The 22,640-nt window shown below is 42.2% G+C and overlaps 1 protein-coding gene across 4 annotated transcripts in view; it reads left to right on the top strand.

Moving 5' to 3' along the window:
• The window catches only part of C8H10orf90 (chromosome 8 C10orf90 homolog), a 103,284-nt gene that overhangs the window by 54,071 nt on the left and 26,573 nt on the right, over positions 1-22,640 (top strand). For all 4 annotated transcript variants that reach the window (XM_071812239.1, XM_071812238.1, XM_065843587.2 and 1 more), the window contains exons 2-3: positions 13,513-13,607; positions 15,813-16,899. In XM_071812239.1, the coding sequence (XP_071668340.1) occupies positions 13,515-13,607; positions 15,813-16,899 (1,180 nt within the window). In that variant the 5' untranslated portion in view covers positions 13,513-13,514. The remainder of the gene's footprint in view (positions 1-13,512; positions 13,608-15,812; positions 16,900-22,640) is intronic.

Below are 22,640 nucleotides of genomic sequence, written 5' to 3'. Positions count from 1 at the left end.
ATTTGCCAGTTTCCAATCATTTGGGACCTCCCCAGTGAGCCAAGACTGTTGGAAGATGATGGAGAGCGGCTTGGCGAGCTCTTCTGCTAGCTCCCTCATCACCCTAGGATGGATCCCGTCTGGTCCCATAGACTTATGAGGATCCAGATGGCTCAGTAAGCCACCAACTATTTCCTCTTGGAATACAAGGGGACTATTTGGCTTCCTATTCCTGTCAACCATCTCCAGAGGCCAGTTATCCTGAGGGCCATCTGTTTGACTGGTAAATATTGAGGCAAAGTAGGTATTAAGTACCTCAGCTTTCTCCTCATCTTTGTTAACTATATTTCCCTCAAAGTCCAGTAGAGAATGGAGGTTTTCCTTGCCCCTCCTTTTGTTATTAACATATTTAAAGAAGGACTTTTTATTATCCCTAACAGAATTGGCCAAATTAACTTCAAACTGCACTTTTGTTTCCCTGATTTTTTTCCTGCACGATCTAGCTATTTTCCTAAATTCTTCATAGGTAGCCAGCCCTTTTTTCCACAGTCTGTAAACTCTCTTTTTATTTCTGATTTCCTTCAAAATCTCCCTGTTTAGCCAAGCCGGTTGTCTTCCCTGTCGGCTAGCCTTTCGGCGCACTGGTATAGCCTGATCCTGTGCCCTCAAAACCTCCCGCTTGAAGTATGTCCAACCCTCCTGGGCCCCCTTGTTTTTAAGCATTGTTTCCCAGGGTATGCTCTGAACTAGACTTCTGAATAGGCAAAAATCTGCCCTCCGGAAGTCCAGTGTAGAGGTTTTATTGGTGGCTCTCCTTGCATCTCTAACTATTGAAAATTCTATTATTTCGTGGTCGCTATGCCCCAGGCGGTCGCCAACCACTACATCTCCCACCAGCCCTTCTTTGTTTGTAAACAGTAGGTCTAGCAAGGCCTTACCCCGGGTAGGCTCATTTACCAGCTGATGAAGGAAATTGTCCTCTATACACTCTAGGAAATTCCTAGACTGCCTCTTCTGTGCAGTATTGAGCTCCCAGCAGATATCTGGCAGGTTAAAGTCCCCCACAAGAACAAGGGCTGTCGATTTTGAGACATCTGCCAGCTGCTTGTAGAATAATTCATCTCCTTCATCATCCTGGTCGGGTGGTCTATAACAGACACCCACAAGGACATCAGCCTTGTCGGACTTGCCCCTGATTCTGGTCCACAGGCACTCAACCTTGTCACTACTGACCTCAAGTTTAACAGAGTCAAGAGACTCTCTAACATATAAAGCCACATATGAAGTCATGATAAGTTGGTTTACCATATTCCAGACCTTAAACCAACTCTGCCAATATGTTGCGGTTAACAGGAAGTTTTGGAAGAGAAGATTTTGGAGGTGGTGCAACTTTCCTTTGGCTCTTTTCAACAGCACCTTATTGAATTAGCTATTCCTTTTTGAAAGTAACAGAGAAGTAAAGCTGGAAGTGCTCTCTGGGGGAGAAAAAACCCAAACGCAACACCAAAATCAAAACACCACCAAAAAACCAAAGCCCCGACCTTGAAAATCCTTGTACAATCACTATGGCTACCACAGCCAGAAACACTCATTTATACACAAGGTACAGAAATGTTTTGTGCTCGGTTGCGCACTTTATTTAAATTTAAATAGGAAAAAAAAGACAACAAGCCACCGCCTAATTGTGGATTAATAAACTTTCCTTAAATGTTGAATGAAGTACATAAATCTGCATTTATATGCCTGTTAGCATTAAAATTCTGGCCAAGGTGTTAATCCCAATATTACTCTAATGCAGCAATACATTCAGAGTAATTAGACAGTCCTAAATCAATATGACATAGACTAGACTGATCTTCCAAAATAATACTTTCAGTCTAGGGTATGAGAAACATTGTTTTCTCTTTTATTTAAAATAACATTAATAACTTGCTGCAATTTTTATTCCTTTATTTACATAATAGATGACTTCTGCCTCACTAAGCATCCAAATTGTATGTTTATTAGCATTTTCTTTTTCTTCTAAAAAATGTAATATCCTGAAATTCTGTGTTTTGGTCTATTTAGGGGGCCAAAGTCTTTAATTCAAATTAACTGAAGAGTAATCATGGCGTTGTGCCTGCAGTTGCAGGTGTCCCTGCAGTGCGTGTCCATATGTAACATCAGTCTGTGCTACAGGTTTGTGATTACCAGATTATATTAGGCAAGGTATGAAAGAGTAGCCTTGAATTTGCTTTTTCCTTTCAGATCAGATCTTAGTCTTTTGAGTGGTTAAAGCAGCACATGAATCTTGTGCTAATCCTCTAAAGTTGGCTTCAATTGGTAGGATTTTGATTTACAGTAAATACTTCTGTTGTAAAAATCGGCCTTTTAGTCTCAGCCCTCTTGAATAATGCAGTGCTCTATAGAATCAATACCTGCGTATACACATCTGTTCTCACTAACCAAATTGCATGTGTGTATCATAAGAAACAAAATACAGGGTGCTTAAGCTCCAACAAGAGACTAGATGTCCGTGGTTTAAAATAAAACGCTACTGATTGGTGACCCTGTTTGGCTCCTCGTGGTGGGGCAGCCATCGGAGTGCTCTCAAAGTGCATTTATGTGTGCCCCAGCAAAGGCCAAACCTCTTCTCCCTTTTACCTTTGGACACAGAAGTCACCAAGGTAACATTTTTGAGTAGATGTAGGGAAAAAAATGTCAATTACAAACCAAAAAAGCAAACAGCGCTACAGCCAAAACCACATCCCATCCTAAAAAACGCTGGAAGTCAACCAAAGTAACTTCAAGTAATCCAACAAAAACGTCTATCTGAGCCTATCGGCCCAAGAAAACTATGACAAAGAGAAGATGCAGTTGTGGTGTGAGAAAGGGGGGAGAGGGTAGAGGCTACTCAGAGAAGTGAAATGGTTATTTCTGGAAGCATAGTTGGTGGAAACTGAGCACCTCACTGCCCTCTCGCTGCTACCTGCAATGGTTTTGTGGCTGGGAATTAAGCCAGGACACCATCCTGGAACAGGAAAGTGTGGTCGTAGCAGCAGAGTGGCAGATGAGAGTGTTCCCACAGTAATTAATTAGTTACCCGAGGTCACCCCAGCCGTATCGGGTGGGCGGGGGCTGTATTTTCACAAGGATTCAGAAACCAGGTGGAAGGCGATATTGTGTTTCGCAGATACATACATTAACTAAGTCGGTTAATGTGACTGGCAGTGAGTAATCCACTGGCACAGTGTGTGTGCAAATCCGCTATGAGGAGGTCGGGTTAATAATTACAGCCTATTACATAAAATGTCAACTGTTTCCAAGTAATTTTTCTTTGGTGCTTTCGCTTGGGTTACAGAGGGCGAGGGGAGAGTTGTGTTGCATCATGAGAGAGTTCAGCTGGGAGCCAGCCCGAAATGGAGAGCAGAGACCCCAAAACACAGTTTGTGCGAGTGCCGTAACAATGTAGACAGGCTGCAGAGTTTTATATCCAAGTTAAATTTCCAGCTGAACCTTTTCCTAAAAGAAAAGTCCACCTGAATTTCTCCTTTGCCAAAGCATCCAGGCTTGTGCTGTCTCTGTGCACAAGGGTGAATCTCCCCCACTGCCAGTGCAAAGTTCATTGCTCTTGGTTTCAGACATCATCACCTGGTCACGTCCCACCTGAGCATCAGTGTCTCCAGTACGGGGCTGTGAGCTCTCAGCGTGCTCTTTGTTAAGCTTGAAAATGCTTGGTAACATCCGACAGGTCATTCTGCAGCTTCTAGCTGGAGGATTTTATGTTAGAGTATCAATAATGACCAAAGAGGTTTTTGAAAGCACATTCAGCAAAGTCTGTGCCCTGTAACTGGTGGACCTGAAGAGACCTTTGGGATCAGTTCTCAGCCCAGAGCATTCAGTGGAAAGACCGAAATTGAGAGGGGCCAGAATTTGGCTGGGAGTGTTGAGCTGGATGAGGAGTGCAGCTAAATTATTTAATGGCTTATGTGCTGGCTCTGGATCAGAGATTGTCGCCGAACAGAACAACTGTAGGACAAAGAAAGTGGTGGTGGTAATCACCCTTAACAACTTAATTTTGCCTTCAATAGATGGTTACTTCAGCATTTTGTTATACCAGCCTAAGCCATTCAGTTGTTACTTCTTGCTGCCTTATTCCAGGTATTCTCTGCAGTAAAATCTGGGTACCCAATGCTGTGTCTATCATAGTACGCACATTTAGGAAGGTGACTACTTCAGTAATGATTTGCTATGTGCCTTTAAACAGGACAGATGTTGTACATGATTATGTCTAAGGTACAGCAATACCAGGATCAAGCAGTTAGAGCATCATTAGGTCGGCCTCCAGCACTTAACTTTTCTTTAAGCCTCTCAGTTTTCATAATCTTAGCATGAGATTTCCGTAATTTTTTTTAGACAATGAAAACAGATGATATTGAAAATATAGGCTGTGAACTTCTGTAATGAGAAAGAGATCAAGCCCATGATTCAGTACTCCGAGACCCAAGTCTCTCCCTGCTGCTCAAACAGGGGGGACCTGGTGAACTTCTCTTTGTGGCAGCCTCTCATTTCTACAAGACCTTTGCTTTTTGCGGTAAGGTTATTGGAGATCAGCTATCGACCCTTCTGTCATGTTGCTTGAAACATCCCACAAGCTCAAAAGCCCCAGGTTGGACAGATAGAAGGGTGGGGTATAAATCAAATTCCTTCTGAAAATCAGGCTAAAATTTGGATCCAAGTAGAGGGTACAGTGAAATAGGGTTGGGGGCGGTGGTGGTGGTGGCTTTTTATTTGTTTATTTCACATGCAGTAAATAATAATTAGGAAAAAGGGTTTCTAAAACACAGGGACAACTTTCCTGCAAGCATGGTTTTGTTGTTCTAACCAGTTTATATACACGCATGAAAGAACAGGACTGTGTTTGGCCTTAAATCATTCTTGGTGACCTGATCATTAAATGTATAGACATGTGAAATTATTCACATAAATAGCTCCTAGGGGGCAACTATTGTAAAAATAACTATTCGCATATCGAACTATTTTTCAGATTGATCTTGCATCAAAATGTGGTGGGTTTTGGGTTGTGTGTATTTTACAAATGTAACACCATAGGGCAAGGAAGTTTGCAGCAAGTAAAGGAAAATGCATTTTCTCATCCATCTGTCGCAGCGCTGTTGCTGAATGCAGTAATTTGGGATGTGAGCTTTTAGTGTAGCACAAGAAATGGAATATACAAACTACGGTGAGGTTTGGGCTGTTGCTAAGCAGCAGGTTGTTGCTTATTGAGCAAGAGGCCCGGGCTGGCCAGGTTGGGTTGGGTGGGCGCTGGCAGCTCCCAACCCTGCTCCTACTCATTCAGGTGACACCTGCAGCCAAAAGAGAGCTGGAGAACTCCCAATTGCATTCCTCGCCAACCAGCATTTTAAAGACGCCAAAAATTAAGGTTCTGAGGCCTTTAACATTTAATCATCGGTTCCAAGCTTTTCTGCACCTTCCATTTCTGAGTTTGAAGACGGAGTGATTAAAAACCAGCCAAACAAACGGGAAAAGAAAGCAATTACCAGTTATCTTTTGTTGAATCTGGTGATTAAATCAAAATCTGCCATGCCCTGTTTCATGTTCGTATTACTACACTTTTGTTTTAATCTCTACCATGACCTGTTTCTAAACCTGTTCCAACGGAATTCGAAAGAGCTGATTCCGAGATCAAACAAATCACAGCCACATCACATGTTCATGCTACAAATAGAGATTTGGGTTTCAATTTCCCTTCCGAAAGCAAATGTAGGTATTATTTCACCAACTGAAAAAGCTTTACATGGTAGAATAATTACCAAGTTCAACCGCATGAAGGGTTAAGATTTAGAGTCAAGGAAAGTCATTGGCAACTGAAATTAGTGGGAGCTGCACAGAAATCTTAAATTATGCAAAATAAAACTTTACTTTGTGATCAAACTAATGACTTAGAAACTAAGCTTTTTAGGCTTCATATTTATTAAAATCTTAGCTATTGTGTTTTTATCCTGTTAACACTGTTGTGGTTTTTTTCCTCCTGGTTCTATCCTACTGCATCCCCTATTATCAAGCGGTTTCTGATGTCTGCAGTCACAGCAGTTAATGTGCAAGACTTTCCAGAAAGAAATAATATCCCAAGTATTACACAAAAATGAATGCTTCTATTATACAAAAGTAACATGAAAAGTCTATATTAAATCTGGCATGACTGGGGCTCCACTGAGTTTAGTTCCGTTGTACAAATTGTTCAGTGTCAAATTTGGCTCATGTGAACATCCTGTTTCTTTGTTTTGGAAACAAAATTGGACTAATATAGATGTGTGTTGGAATAGCTACTTTGATGTCTTGACAAAAGCATCTGTACCCACAGCACACATCATCTTCTGGAGCCCACACTGTATTAAGAGTACTAAAAGGGAAAAAAAATCAATAAAGCAAATATCATTGTTAAGCAAAAGCATGGTGAAAAACCCCTGCAGCACGATATATATTGAGTCATAAACCACATGGATAACAGCGCACAGGTTTTCTCTTGTCCTCACTACAGTTTCTTGTCTTAAAGTTATGCTCTAACAAAAGCAGATAAACGTAAGAAATATTGGATTGCTGAGGCCAAACAATTACCTCTACCTCTTATTATGCATAAGCAGCTTTAGGCAAATGTGCACATTTTGTAATTGCTACCAGTTCTGAGTAACACTGCTGGAATTTTTATTTACAAACCCCATTTGTACTGTCAAATTCTGTGCATGTTGTGACCTTTACATGAATACAAGTTATAGTACTAAAACAACTCTTCATAAATATACTTTCTGGCTCCAGAACTGCATTTCCTTTGTTTGCTTATGCATAGTGTTTTCATGTTTACAGTCACTTAAGAATTTTCTGGCTATCCTAAACATTCTTGTACTTTCAGAAACAGACGTGGTGACTAAAATGTGGATGTCTCTATAATGTGCTGGGAAGGGGGCTTTGGGAGTGGTGGAGGATCCCTTCCCATAACTCTTTCCCTATGAAATGTTTCTGTTAGTTACATCTTAATTTTGAGAGTACATTAGGTGGTCAGTGGTCAGTAAGACACATGATGTTACAATAAGTATTAATGAATCTTTGTGCGAAGATCTGAACAGGAATGGTATTCAGAATTCCTCAAAATTAGAGATAAGTGGAACCTGTAAAAATTATTGGTGTTGCTTGGACTCGCTTCCTTTCTTTGTCTGCTGTCTGCCTTCTTTTCTGGACAAAATTCTGGCACATGCACAGTTACTATTTGAATGTTTGACTTTGACAAGAAACCGAAGGTGTCATCTGCCTTTTGCTACCCCTTACCTTGGTGTGGGGACAGAGCATCTCATGCCAGGATTACCTAGAGGGGAGTCCTCATCTCCAAGGAGATTTTGGTTCTTCAGCTGCTCGTGCACCATCTCTCACTGCTTTGCAAAATCCTCATAGGATAATGTGTCCAAATTATACAGAAGTATCCATCTCCCAGAATCCTGGTGAAATATGTGGACAATATTGCGTTGCTTTTAGCAGAGCAAAGAGATGGGTGGAAGCCAGTCCCACCAGTCATCAGAGTGAGGGGAGCCATGGAGCTTCAAGACCTCCACTGCTTGGATCATCAACGTTGGGGAGCTTGCTGGGTTGCTCTTTACCTCCAGTTTTTCTTCTCACTGCCACAGGAATAGGAACTTGTGACAGTTGTGGCATCTCTTATATCTCTACAATGAGACTACTGAGGAAAAACGATGAAAAGGAATCATTTGGCTGCTAAACACTATCATGCCTTGTGCTCCACCCCAGTTCTCCATGTCTTACAGACATCCTCCCTCTAATACCCTGTCTTTGATGTCCCCATTCTCTTCCTACAACATTTTATAGAGATCTCGGACAAGCTCCAGGAGAGAGCTCCAGTGACAGACCATGTTATTTAGACTGAAGAAATCAAACCTGTGTCGGTTAAATCTTCCTGTGTGCTCCCATTTGAGTCCTTGGCCTGAGTTACGTCCACACCGCTGGGCTTGGGCAGGTTTGGCGAGCTTGTTACAGCTTCCAGGGGCTGAGATTTGTCACCATAAGCTTATGCTACCTAGGAAAAAGAAAAAAGACATAAAACTTGGAGGATGAAAAAAAAGGAGAAAGCATAGAATCTACTTGACTTTAACTCTGTGTCTGTGATAGATATGCTGGGGGTGATTCCTGCTATATTTTATTACATGAAGATAAAGAATAATAACAGCGCATAATGAAAACACAATATTTTGTTCTCTTATGCATGGGCTTCAAGATATAATTCCTGTGCTCTTTCTAGCCCCCTGATGAGCACCTTGCTCTAATGGCATGGATAATGAGAGATTTATGACTTCTGGCTTTTTGATAGCAGACCAGAACTCATTTGTCTGTTCCATGGCAGAGCCTGTAATCATCTCTGCAGGCAGCCAGCTACAGCTTCAAGGTGTGCAAGCAGGGAAAGATAATTCAGTTAACAAATCTCATGATGCTACTTGTAATAGAAATAAATCCATCCTGACATCTTAAAAAAATATTGTTTTCTGTTGTTTACATAATGCATCCTCTTCAGACTGAAACAATTTCAGGCTGTTTTTCCTACTCTGATTGGAAAATCTCACCAACAAAGCTGCCGTAAAATACTGTTATCTCTGTACAACCATGTTCAAGTACTTTCTTTTGTGGCAAGGTACTTGTTTGTATCGGTTTGGGCTTTTTCCACGACAAGAAAGATTTCAAGAAAAGGGTTGGCAGCTGTTTTCTTCCCCTTTAAATCTTTATTGCTGTTTGACCCCCATTGTGAGTCGGGGCATGCTGCTTATAAGAAGTTCACCAAGATGCTTTAACAGGACTCTCCGTCTGTCGTCCTTTCTCGATGGGTGGTTTCTAGCTGTGTTAAAGCCACCAGGATGACATTGTGCGCTCCTCAAGCGTCTTAGTGAAAACTGCTGTCTCTTCCTGCATGGAGGCAGCTAAATGTCAAATCCTGCCGAGATTAAAATCAGGGGCCTTGTTATGAGGTTGTAAAAGAGTATAAAATCCACCTGTGGCTATGGGGCTGCCTTCCTGTGCACTGTCCTCACTGGGATGCTGCCTTTGGACCATTGTCAGTGCAGCACCTCAACTCCTCCTTGGACTTCACGTCGCTTCTGAAGGCTCAGGACGATGTCCTTGAAGGATGGTGAGACTGTGCCTGTGCTTTCTGGACATGCATCACTCTCTCCGCTAACAAGTAAACACAACACTCGCCAGTAGATTCCCTATAAATCAGTTTAACATCAGCAAGGAATTAGGCAAATGCTGAAAATCTCACCTTACATCAGTCTCTACTTTTAGTACCGGGCATGCGAACTTTAGCTTCATTGTTCAGCTTTATTTTAGATGGCAAGACCCTCTGCAGTTTTATGATATTCTTTCTTTATGACACATGAAGAAGACCAGAAGACGGAGAATTGGTTCTGGTGTTCATTCGGACTTGGCTTTCATCTTAGATGTATCTGCAGTGTCCTCATAGCTTTTCTGGATGACTCACTTCAGATCTGCAGAAGTGAATTATGATCTCCCAGAGCCCTCGCTCAGAGGGAGCGTGGTGAATCTTTAATGACGACGCTCTTTTCCTCAAGGCTTCCTCGGGTATTTGAATTAAATAAGTCACAAGAAATTTTAAACAAATCTAATGTTGTACACGGAATGAAGTATAAACAAATTCCTCCAAGTTGGTTTTAATAATATGGTTTATCTGCTGATAACTTACAGTAGGAATAGTGCATAGAAGGAGAAAAAGGCTTTAAAAAAGTTTTAAGTGAGGCCAAAGATACTATATTAGCTGGGTGCTTGCTCTGGTGCCTGACCCTGCAACCAAGACATCGATGTCCTTACGCTCCCAGGCCCCAAGCGGGGAATTCGAGCATTTTTGGATAACCAACAATGTTGACATGGGGACTACAGGGACCCTGGATGCCCTCAGAGATCCCTTAGATGGTGGGCTAAGGATCAACAAAAAAAAAATAATGATAATTTTTTGGTGGAGTGCAGAAGTTTTCCCCTTTTCTTATTGGTGTCTGTGATTTGAGATGCTGGTTTATGGTGTTTTGAGGGATACTCTGGTGGTTTCTGGAGCCGATTTTGAGGTGATGCTGGTGGCTCAGCAGGGATGGCAGGACTGGTTAGTGCGGAGTAAGCAGGACTCGGGGCAGAGATCAGAAATGCTGACACGCATTTGGAATTTGTCAGCATGTCAATAGTAAATGACTGAAATATGTGACTTTCATGACAAAAACTGGACATGAGGGCAGGGCCGGAGGTCTAAAGTCATTCCAGCTCTGCCCGGTGTCACCGAATGTGCACAGCAGTCTGCATATCTAGCAAAGATCTGAAACACCGGCAAACTATCTGTGGGCTGCTCTTACGCGTGTCTCAAGTTTTGTGCAAAACCTCAGCTGGCTCCAAACTGGGCTGTCCCGTGCATGCCAAATATTCGCGGTACGCTACTTTTCACCAGCACCCTCACCTTTTCCAATCTTTCTGTGCTTCAGCAAGCTGATTTACAAGTACATCTTTTCTGAATCATTATCTGAGCCGGCTGCCAGTTGGCCCGAGGCAACATCCAGGCACTCGAGACTGGGAGAATCGGTTCCAGCTGCATGCTGTAATTAGGAAAACCCTGGTCTATAGCCGGATGTCCAGATGCCTTGCCAAGGAGCGTATCATTTGCTTCGACAAACAGTATTCGTGGGGGGAAAAGAAGAGTGAAGATGTAATAGGACAAAGTTCATGGGCCAGAAACTGCTCCTTTGTTCCTCATCGCATCTCCCGTTCGTAAGCTGGAGAGGTGGGTCATGGTGGAATAAAGGTCTGGGGAGTTTAAACAAATACTCGGGATTTCAACTCAGATAGAAATAAGTTTCTCATACTCCCCGCAGAGCCGGAAAGTACTTGAAATGTCGTTTCTTTCATGCTTTCACACAAGGGAAAAACTGAACTTTGCATTTCATTGTGTAACGAGAGTTACAGTGCAATGTGTTTTGTCAGCAGTGAGAATTTGTATGAAAACTGTGTATGCGACATATCTAAGCCTGTGTGCTCCCTGAAGTGTCTTCATTTCAAACACAGATTCAAGCTCCTTTTAAAGGTTTTGGGGTTTTCTTTCCTTGTTCTGTTAACATGAATTTACCAATGTGAAACTTCCAAGAATAGATTTAATAATATAATGAAAAATGCCATAGCTTTTGCTACCGATGCCATTCAGTCTATCTCAGCAACTAGTTTAAATGACTTGCTGAAAGTCTGAGTGTTTTCCAACAATGGAATTCCCATAGAAATATGAGAACAACATTGAACAGGATATGGTACAAAATGCAGTGCAGAAATTCATCCTCTTCTTCTTCCCACCTCAGTTCTTCCTATCTCTTCTGCTCCAGAAAGAGCGACTTGATTTAAACAAGCAAGAATTGACTCATCTATTCCAAGGGATCGGTGTGAAACGGGACAGATTCTTGCTAATTACAGGAGGTTACTTTGATAAGAATAACCTACATATTTTACGTAATTTACTACGTGGACTTTGACAACTTGTTCGTGTTTGAACCTGTGGTACTGAGTCTTGTGCTGAAAATACATTCAAATGAAATTCATGAAAGGCCATCTGGCAAAACATGCCTGTGTGGATCTGATTTATCTCCGGCCAGCCCTCTGGATGTCCTTGCGCACTGGTTGACATTCACAGGTACATGTTCTGTCATAGCTTTACAGCTCGGTATGAGACCATGGTGGTTTTCTTACTGTAAAGTGTTTGAGGAAAATACTCATAATTCAGGTGAAGTTGTTGTTTTAATTGCAGATATTTTGTACGTCAAACTTGTGGATTATTTTGAGGTCTTGCTTTAATTCAATCCAATAATTTCGACTTCATCCTTCTCTATAAGTTATTCCCTACTTATTTGTTTTAAAAAATAAATAAGACAGCCTACATAGCAGCTCTTCCTAGTGAATGTGTTCACATGTGGCTCACCAGAGCACTGATACACTGAAAACAGCCTTTCCATCCATCACCCCGTCCCACTGCGGGTGGATGGAGGTGGATTTTGTCCTCCTCGCTGTGCACCACAGCGGGGTGAGACGTGGGCTCCAAGGGCATCTCGCCTGGTTCTTGTGCCAGCACTCACTGTGATCCAGTGCTGCATCAGGTTCATTGCGTTTTCACCCATTGCAACCAAAAAATGTGTAGTGGGCCCTCTGCTCCAGCTATTTTCTGAATTCTTTTTGTTTTCTGTACTGTAGCTACCGAGTCCAGCGGTTTTCTCTGTTGCTCAGCACCTTTTGCTCAATGACAAATGCAAACCTCTTTTTTTTCCTTTTTTTCATGCTAGCTATTGATATACACAGTGGCGTTGGCATCTTGGAGCTGTGCAAGTTAAGTATTACAATATACCTTAGCATACTGTAATAAAGTAGAAGGTTCATCAAACACTCTGTTAGTGTTCTGTGATTGCTGCTCCATGGTGGGACTCCAGATCATCTCCTGATGGGGGATAGACCTGGTGCCTTCCCCCTCTTCTCCTTCTACTTCTTAGCTGCACCCAAGGAGACGAGGCCTGCTATGGTGAATATGCTTTAACAAACGCTTCTTAAAGTGGAACTTATTTATATTCCTTTGTTAATATAATTTTACATGTAAACTGAAATTCTGCTTAGTAAAAAATTATCAATTTATGTGACAGGCTGGCTATGTGAAAGAGAAAAACAGTCGTACTAGGGGTGCGACTTGTTGCTCTAAAGCAACAGCCGGTAATGTCAAGAGATTTCAGTCCAAATGGAGAATTTTTGAAAATTAATTCTGGATGCTTGTTACAAAATAGAAAGTAACGTAATTTCTGGCAAAGCTCTTGACAGCAGACGTAATGCATCATTGCAATAGCCCAGGCTCCGTGTTGTATGCAAATCAGGTCTGTGTGAAAAGCTGCAGACAGGCGAGCGCTCGCAGTAAGAAAAACAGGCAAAATCAGAGGGTGATGTACTGATGTCATAGTTATCGCTCAACAAGAAAAGCTATGATGTAATAGAATTATGAATATGATTTAAAATCACTGTGGTTCTTTAACTGTGAAGGTGACTTAGTTCAAACGAAACCAAACTGGCAGCATCCAGCGCATGGATGTGCCCGTTTGTGCTCCCCGGTTCTGCAGACCACGCAAAAGCGACGTTTGTTGAAATGCGCGTTTCCCGTCTTCCCCGATTCCTGCACAGAAAGCAAAAGCAGAGTTATTCAAGCTTTGTATCATCCCTTAACACATTGTGGGACTGTCCACAAACACGTCTGTGCAACAGGATCCCAGGGGTGTTTCAAGCGCCTCCCTGGGAAGAGGGAGAAATGGGATCCCTCGGATAACAAGATCCCGAGGCAATCAGATCATTTACAGTAGTTCTTTCCCTCCTGCCTGCGCTCCATTTAAAACCCCATTTTCTAACTCATCTTCTCCAGGACACTGAAAATATCATTACTTTCTCTGCTTTTTTGGCTTTTTTTCCCAGGAATGACCCAAAAGCGCTGGGGCGCTGGTGCTCAGAGGACGTGCACCGGCCTTCAGCGGCAGAGTGCTGCGGAGAGAGAGCCAAGCTCTACCGAGGTAAAACAAACAACTCGTGTTTAGATAGCAGTCAGCAGAATGCATTCAGATTCAAAAAACAATCACCGATTGCTGAGCGGTGTGTTGGGGCTTCATTTTGTTTAGCTAGGCTTAGCTTAGGCAGCAGAAAAGCCGAATAAATTGATGGCTAAATGTTGCGATTCAGTGTGCTCTTGGGGAGGGGGGAAAATTGCATGTTTTGTGGGGGGATAAAGGTTGTTAAAAACACCTCAGGAGACTAAATCAAGCGGTATCTCAAATATCAGTACATCCTGTCTCAGATGTTCTCAAGATAAAGCTTGAGGTTTTCAGTTCACCACAATTACTTTGTGTATCTTTTTTTTTCACAAGATGCAGTGAAGCTTGAAAGCTCCCAACAAGCATAGGATCAACTGGTCAAACATTAAAGATCCATTTCTTCACCAAAGGTTGGGAAGAGGGAATAGTACATATATTCAAACAGAAAAAGGAAAAGCAAAATTATGAATGCGTGAGTTTGAAGCTAATCAGGAGCGTTTTTGATATGCCTTTGGAGTCTTGCAGGATGTCTCCATCTGTGCAGCCCTTAACAAAACGAATAAATGTCAAAATGACTACTGGAGCATGAGAAATATGTCCAAAATAAAGAATTCTGAGTGCCGTTCTTCTTTGGTGCCCTGTAGAAATCTCAGGGAGTCAGGAGTTTTGGAAGGCATGCAAAGGTTTTGAATCTGTAGGTAGAAGTAAATGCGGTGCAGAGAATATAAGGCAAATGTTGTTACAAACCATGAAAAAAAACAAAGGAGGAAGAAAATGCTTCCCCTAGGGCTAAGAAATTATTGAATTGTCAAAACCACAGGCAGCTGGTTTGAAGAGTTGATAAAATCTACTTGGCATTTCACCTCATTAGTGAACTCTTGATCTAACTCTCCCTATTTGGGGTCCCAAATCAGCCTTCCCAAGAGTGGCAGAGAAGCCCATTTCTGTGCAGTTTCCATGCACGGGGGCAGGAGCCCAGGGCTGGTTTGGTGCAGGGTCCCATCTCTGGCACCCGGCGGCGGATGATGTGGCACCTGGGAAGTCACAACTCTGCCGCTCCCATAGTCTTTCTTGAGGAAGAATATAATGTTTTGTGAAGTACTTGTCAAGTACTGGCGTTTATTATCAGATGATAGATGCCCAGATATGACTGAAATGAATTCATAACAAGCAGGAGCAGTACAGCAAGCAAATGGCACCTAAACCCCGAATGAACTTGGATGAGCTTTCATTATGGAGCTAATCCTGAGGTTTGCTTGCCAGTTTGGTGGGGTTTTTTCTGTTAGAATCAGGAGATCTGGGAACACAGGGCAGGAGCAATATAAGCAGCCAATTTGCAGCAGCAATGAGATTAGGCCAGAGGCTTTATTGCATGTGACTTATGTGACCGGCCATGTGGATAATAATAGCAGGAGATTTTAAACTCAGGTTTAGTCTTTGTTGGATAGCGTTAACGTAAAAGCGCCCTGTTTATCACACTGAGTGAAGTAATGGACGGTCTATCAAGATAGATGTTACTGCCATGGTTGGAAAAATGAATCTGGACCGTTATCAATCATTCTTGGACATGTGTGGCTTTATATCATTGATAGGTGCCACCAAGTAATGATAAACAAGAGGGAATTAAAATAGTACTCGGATCCCTTATAGGGAATTTTATTGCTTTTGTGGGAGGGATCGTTGAGACGATTTTCCATGCTTATGACTGGTGAGGTTGTAGAGTAGTTGTGACTCTGGTGCCCCCATGTCCTCTGCAGCGCGTGATGGCACCTGTGGACCTTCGGGCTAATGATCTATGACAAATTGAAATGTATTTTAAATTCCACCAGACCATCGTGAAGGAGCAGTTTGGAGTCTGAAACTGGCAACTCTTTTTGACACATCCATTTTTTAACTAAATATAGCAGCCACAAATCCCAACCGCAGCAATGGGTTAAATACTGAAAATTATAGTATAGAATCCTTTTGTTTGTTTGTTTGTTTGCATCAGAATAAGATTTTCATTGAAGTCTGCCAGACAATACAGAGCTCATTTCAAGAGCATGTGTTTTTAAATGACCAAGTTAGGATGACTACAAAGTGAACAAGAGATCTCCAACAAAACTTTCTGGTGCTGGATGGTAGCTGAGAAACAGTTACATATATTATGATGGAGTATGTTGGTAACTTGAATCTTTTCATTTGCAGGAATCTCCGTCATCACAAAATACAAAATTGATTTCACCGATAGTCATTTCACAGATGATTGATGAGAATAAATCCAAAGAAAATTGCCGTGCTTTGCCTGTGCAGCCCATGATCCCCCAGCCCAAAGTTTACCATGCAAAGCGATCTCTGGCTGCCCATGGCTCAGTCAACATTAACAGGGCATTTACAGCGCTCCCCAGCAGGTTAGAAATTCAGGCAACTTTAGACGACACCACGTCTCCATTGGACTCTCCCATTGCAGAGGAAAAACAGTCTCAAAACCTGCGGAAAGGGTTTGCATCCATAACCATTACAGCCAAACGTGTTGATGCAGGATCCAGCGACCCCGCACGAGGAGCTGGGGCTGTGCAGGAACCCAACGCCGTGTCCCCCACCTTGAGCAAAGTCCCCGTTGCCCTCCGTCACCATCCTCCACTGGGCTATGCAAACCAAAATGTCTCTCCATCAAAGATTCCTGAATCTTGCTCGCGGTTCGATGAAGAGCAGCCAGGAGAACGGATTTTTGACCGGGGAAACAAGGAGAACGGTGTGGGTCTGCAAAGCAGTGATGGGAGAGAGAAAATACCTCCTTCATTCATCTCTTGTGTCCACCTTCAGGTTTCTCAGCAGTGTCCAAATACCATCTATTATTTAGACAAGTCGCTCAATGTGTGCATTGACCGACCTCGAATTAAATGCCAAAAAATTCATAGATCAACCCTGTCCTTCAATATAAATTGCAGTTCGTCTAGATTAACAGCAGATGGAGTAGATGGCATAGCTAATGGTGAGCCAATAGAGACGATGCTCAAGACAAAGCTCCTAGGAGAAAACAAGACTCCGCTCAGATCAAACTGGAGCGCAGACTTAGCAGAAAATAATGTAACTAATAGAGAGACAACAAATGAAGGCTATTTGGGTAGTAAATACCCTTTGCAAAGTATCTTTGTCTCTGAACTTCCAGCATTTGCAGATATACCTGGAGGACCTAATAATGTGGTAACAACAAAGAAAGATGATGATAAGCAATCTGGCAGCTATCATGCTGCATTTTCTCTCCAGCTTCCTAATTCAAGTGATGAGGCAGGTAAGTAATTCCCATAAATGTCAGTCTGGTGGAGCAGAAGTTCAGGCTGAACAGAGCCACCCCAATGATTTGATGTGAGCACATAACAGGAACCTTTGCTTCTGCAAAGGCACAGTGAGTCAGAACACAACCCAGACATTTTCAGTTTCAGGTCTACCATGAATATATTTGACATGGTAGTGATGCATGCTGCTTATCAGGTGGAGAAAACTCTACCTGTGTTTTCTGCATTAAGTCTTTCTTTTTAACCATTTGTAACTGTAAATTATTATTTTTTCTCTCAGCAAGATGCAAATGCTTAGCCCCTGAAAATAATTAGGTCTTTCTTTGTATAAGGGCTGAATTTCAAAGTGTGAGAAGATTAAGGAGGAGATGACTACACCGAGCTTTGTTCTGTGCTCCCAGCAATTAAAAATCATTGTTTTCGGCATTTATTTAGAAGGCTACAGTAATAAGCCCAGGCTTTATAACTGTTGGCTCCAGGTAAATGGTTTGCAGGTCTTCAACACATTTGTTTCAAACCTCTCCAAGCATTTTGCAAACACAGGATTTTCTTCACAACGTTGCTCTCGGGGAGGGGAAGGGTACGGAGAGGATTGCTTTGTGCCCAGGGTGGCATCGCTGCTGCTGCACTGGGCTGGAGCAGCTATTTACAGTGCACTTGAACAGCCACAGCTGAGTTTATTGACTCTCCAGGAAAGGAGAGTGGATGAGAAGAATGTCAATGAGTGAGTCTGGCTTCTACCAAAAACTTACCCCTGTGTATCCTGCGACCTTGGGCTACATTTAACTCCAATTGCCTTGTTCTTATACAGCATTTTTGATCTAAGGGTCAGTATATGAACATAAGCTACTTCCTGTGATTCATTTGTACGCTCATCTTGCCAATGTGCAAATGAATAAAAGGAGAAAGATGAGAAGCATTGTGCTGTCTCATGGGCTGGTGCTGTTACTGATCCACTTGCTTTCCCATGCCTCAAATCGATGGGGCTGCTCTTGCAGCTCTTGAGGTGCAAACAGAGAAGGTGCTGCTTCATTCAGGGGCCCCTGATCTTTCAGATCCCTTCCACCTCAAACCAATCTATGATTTAACCTCAAATAGCCAGGATTTTCCACCACTGGTGTCAGTAATTCCAGAGTCAGATCCTTAAATTAAAGCTACAGGTGAAACACCCCTCATGCTGATTGCTGAAGAAAGCCTGAAATAAAATATTCATTTATGTTTCTAAGCATAATCCAGGTCATCTGTTGTTGAAGGGGAAACGGCACGACGAGGAGCAGGAAGGAAGTGTAAAGGGGTGAGGGTTGGTGAGGATCTTCCACTGACAGACACTCGCAAATTAAGCGTTTCAGCTTTGGACTTGATTGTATGCCATCCTAATTTCAAATAGCAATGTCCTAAAGTTTCCATAGAAAGTACTAGGCATATTTCACCACCATTTCTGGTGTCTCAGAGCAACAAGGATTAGAGTAGTATTGAGTCTTCCCTGGGCTTGGTGTTACAGTGGTGGTCACAAAAGAATCACTTTTACCAGAAGCAATTAGAAAGTGAAATAAGACACCGCTCATGGTTCCACAGTTTTACTGAAAAGAGGAAATAAGTGAGGTAACCAGCTGAGAAACGCTGGGGTTTGAACCATGATTTCCACCATTTGTGTACACAAGAATATAGGTGTAAATAAACATGGGAAGTGTTATCTTTTTAACTGCTTCCACCTTTTGTGTGAGCAATAATGCAGAATGTAAAGAGATCTATTTCTCTTGATCAGACCCTTTGTAATATATAAGGTGTTTATCAGCTTTCTACAACTTTCCTGTGTGAAATTTGTGCAAACAGCCAGAATAATGCTTCAAAACACCAGTCTTTCTCACCAGGATCCCCAAAGTAATGAGCTCTTGCATAGCCCTCAGCCATCAAATGTGACAAATCATAAGCAGCCCAGTTAAACGCGTGAGACATCCACACTGCTCATTAAAATGAAAGGCAATTGGTATGATTTTTAACCTGTGAGAAAATGAAAGAATTCCCTTTAGTTCTGAAAATAGGTGAAGGAAGGCAGAGAAGTGATCTCTTAGTTCCAGCACTGTTCTGGTATAAATCTGGTACAGTCCTACAGCCTGGGGTATGTTTTTTCCTGACTGGTTTTAAATATCTAAAGAAAGCTATAACGGGACACAGTTGCCTTCCTGCTCTTTGCTGTGGCACTTCTGTGTATACAGCTCAAAATTACAAGACCCATTTGGCAAGATGCTGCTTTATGAGCACAGTGAATAACTACCCCATCAGCACAGTCCTTCATACCATCGCAGATTCCCAATTCTTCTAGATATTTCTTACCTCTGGTGTTTGCTAGCTCAAATCTATTCACGTTCAGTTTTGGTCTGCTATATGTTTATGCAGTGAAATGTTTAAAAAGAAGGAAGAGCTCACAAAGAAGGGGCCCCAAACAATTTTTGACATGGTGTTAATACTTTACCATAGGTATCTCATGGATGAAGGAACTGTGGAGAGCACTTTGTCCATCATATTTCTGTTGATCCAAAAAGTTTGAGTTTATATTAGTTTGCAGCTGTAGGCAATACCTGCCTGCCAGCAGAAATACAAGTGGCAATAAGGCCACCATTGAAAAAAACAATAACAATTACTTTCAAGCTGAGACTTTTCTGTGTGAAATCTCTAAATGCAGTTTCCAGGATGTACAGGCTGCCTTAGTTGGATCTGAAGGGGAATGAGCAGCCAAATACTTCTCTGCTTTCCAGGTACTGGGGCCAGGTTTGCTGTTTCCTATACTACTGGTTGAGTCATGGCCTCTTTGGAGTGTCTTTCTAGTTTTTCTTGTGGTTTCATTAAAGTAATGATGACTCTACTTATAGTATAGCTTATACTATTTCATGTTCGAATCCAAGTATTCAAGACTTGGCTTTACATGGACCTGGATAACCTAATCTGAGGCCTTGATTTGAGCAGGAGGTCGGTCCAGGTGATCTCCAGAGATGTGCATTTTGACATTCTGATGTGTAGGAAAAGGATGTTTTAGTCATATTAATGAAATGTAAATCTTGGGCTATGCTCATGGATGGTAATTATACTTAGAAATCCACGTCTCTCAGACTCAGCGTTCAAAGCCATATCTCATGGTATAGCATTCCAAGGACGTTACAGCATCTCAAGGATCACAGACTCACAGAATGGACTGGGTTGGAAAAGACCTCAGAGATCACCAAGTCCAACCCTTGGTCCAACTCCAGTCCATTGACCAGATCATGGCACTAAGTGCCATGGCCAATCTCAGCTTAAAAACCTCCAGGGCCGGTGAGTCCAGCACCTCCCCGGGCAGCCATTCCAATGCTGACCACTCTCTCTGCACAGAATTGCTTTCTAATCTCCAGTCTCAATTTCCCCTGGCAGAGTTGAAGCCCATGCCCCCTTGTCCTATTGCTGACTGCCTGGGAGAAGAGCCCAATCCCCCCTGGCTAGAACTGCCCTTCAGGTCGTTCTAGAGAGTGCTGAGCTCACCTCTAAACCTCCTCTGCTCCAGACTGAACAAGCCCAGCTCCCTCAGCCTCTCCCCATAGGGTTTGTGTTCAAGTCCCTTCACCAGTCTTGTTGGATGGAATGTGATCTTGTGATTTCACAGCTATGGACTGTATCTTCTACTGATTCTGTTGCTTTAGGTGTTTTACTTCTATTGTCTGGCAAGAAATGGGGCTGCATGTGCTAGAAAATCCATGTTATACATAAAGTCAAACTTGAACTGCGAGAGGACATAGAGCCGTAGGACATAATTGTGTTTATTTTCAATGAGTGGGCAACATTTAAATTGCTTGGGCAGCTTAAGGAATGTGTCCCCGTTGATGTGAAATGGCTCACTGAGAGCCACACGACCCACATTGGATATACGACCAAGGGTAAGCTCGGGCAGAGCTCCATGATGTCCTTGTCACAGACGATGGATGTGCACCACCTGCCTTTGGTCATGGCTTTTAAAGAGCTGTCAGAACTTGCTAACGCTGCTTTTAACTGAATGCTGCAATTTCCTTTACTGTCTGTAGCTGATGTCTCATAAATACAACGTAAGTTAAAAATGAAAAGATGAGACTTGTTTCTGCTGAAGACAGGAATATTTTTAGTCTTAATTTCTCACCTATCTTTCATGAAGAATATATTCCACATGAATATCTAGCTTTCCATTTATCTTTTAAAATATATTGCCTGCTAGTGTCTCCATGCTGAATTATTAAAAAGGGGCAAAGAGAAGAAAATGGCACAGGTTTAAATTCATTTTGACCTCTTGATTAAACAAGATCATCACTTTACTGTGAAAGATTATAAATGCCAACATTTAAATTTATCTTTAAGCTTAGATGATAGTAAATGTCTTGATCCCTCAGCTCCTTGACAAACGTCAGCTGCGTTATAAACTGAGAAAAATTCTGCTGATGCTTTGACTTTAATAACATCTATACCTTTGTTTTTCTTTTGTTGTCATGCCCCAAACTGCAGAGTTAATATGGAAGAGCAGCTGAGGTGGAGGGAAATATAAACCCGGCTTGGGTGGTGGGTGCTGTACTGGCTCCCACAGCCCTGCGGCGAGATAAAGATGTGGAGGATGCACGAGGAGAGCGGGGGGAGATGACAAAAGGGCATCTCGTGAATCACGGTCCTATGTAAAGTACCCACAAGCAGGGAAATCGGGATTATGAGGTGTGTGTGAGTCAGCCACGGAAGGTGAATGTGACGCGATGGTGGCGGTTGTGACTGCGGGCGCTGGGAGCACCGGGGGTGTCCCCCACGTCCCTTCTCCTGTAGAACTCAGGAATGAAGCACTCCAGAAGGGGAAGGACACGTTTAAACCAGTGAACGAGATGGATCAGAGAGCTGGTATTGTAGCTGCTTATACTTTTTCTCAAAGAGAAGGGCTTGAAAGCATAATTTACTTAATTAAAACAGCCCAAGAGAGTGGATGGAGAAAACTGAGATGAGATCTGGGCTTTTGGGGTGTTGAATGGCCCCATATTGCTTATAGGCTTCTGTTTCCTTCTTAAGCAAGAGTTTTATTAACAAGTGCTGAAGCAGCACCATATTTACTAAGGGGTAAATAACTGTATTTAGTTTGTTTCAAGAGTCTTTTTGTGGTGTGTGTGCATATATATATATATATATATATACACTTGCATTGTAGTAAAATCAGAACAGTTGGTGCTGTGAGATTTCAATATGCTTCTAGCTGCAAGGCAAAATAATGTTTTTATTTTAAATACGCATTGAAAAGGCCCTGGTATTTGAGATCTTTGTACATCAAGAAAATATTTGTAGGTTTAAACTAATACACACTCATGGTAATCAGGATGGGCTAACGTAGACAGTCTTAAGACTGAACACTATTAATACTATTTACTTCCAGTTACTAAATAGTATTTGAAATGTTGTGATGAATGAGTGTGGCCCATCTGATGTTCTCACCTCATCTTCCGTTTATGGGAAAGTCACCACACAATAACCCGGAGTACGAGATTAGTGTGTGTGGGAAATATATATACATATATATATATACATGAACAAGATATAATTAGACGAAAGCTGTTCCTTACAATATGGAATTTATTGTATAGAAACTTGAGTAGCTACAGCTGATGTTAATTAACTCTCCAGCCTGAGAATGTGTAGAGCAGTAGTGATGGTGAAGACAGGAGAAATGTGAAATACGGCACAGAAGATTTTACTTTAGCTTGCACCTGCT

Source organism: Patagioenas fasciata, chromosome 8, assembly GCF_037038585.1.
Source record: "Patagioenas fasciata isolate bPatFas1 chromosome 8, bPatFas1.hap1, whole genome shotgun sequence".
Classification (NCBI taxonomy): domain Eukaryota; kingdom Metazoa; phylum Chordata; class Aves; order Columbiformes; family Columbidae; genus Patagioenas; species Patagioenas fasciata.
This window is presented reverse-complemented; position numbering and strand designations above follow the sequence as displayed.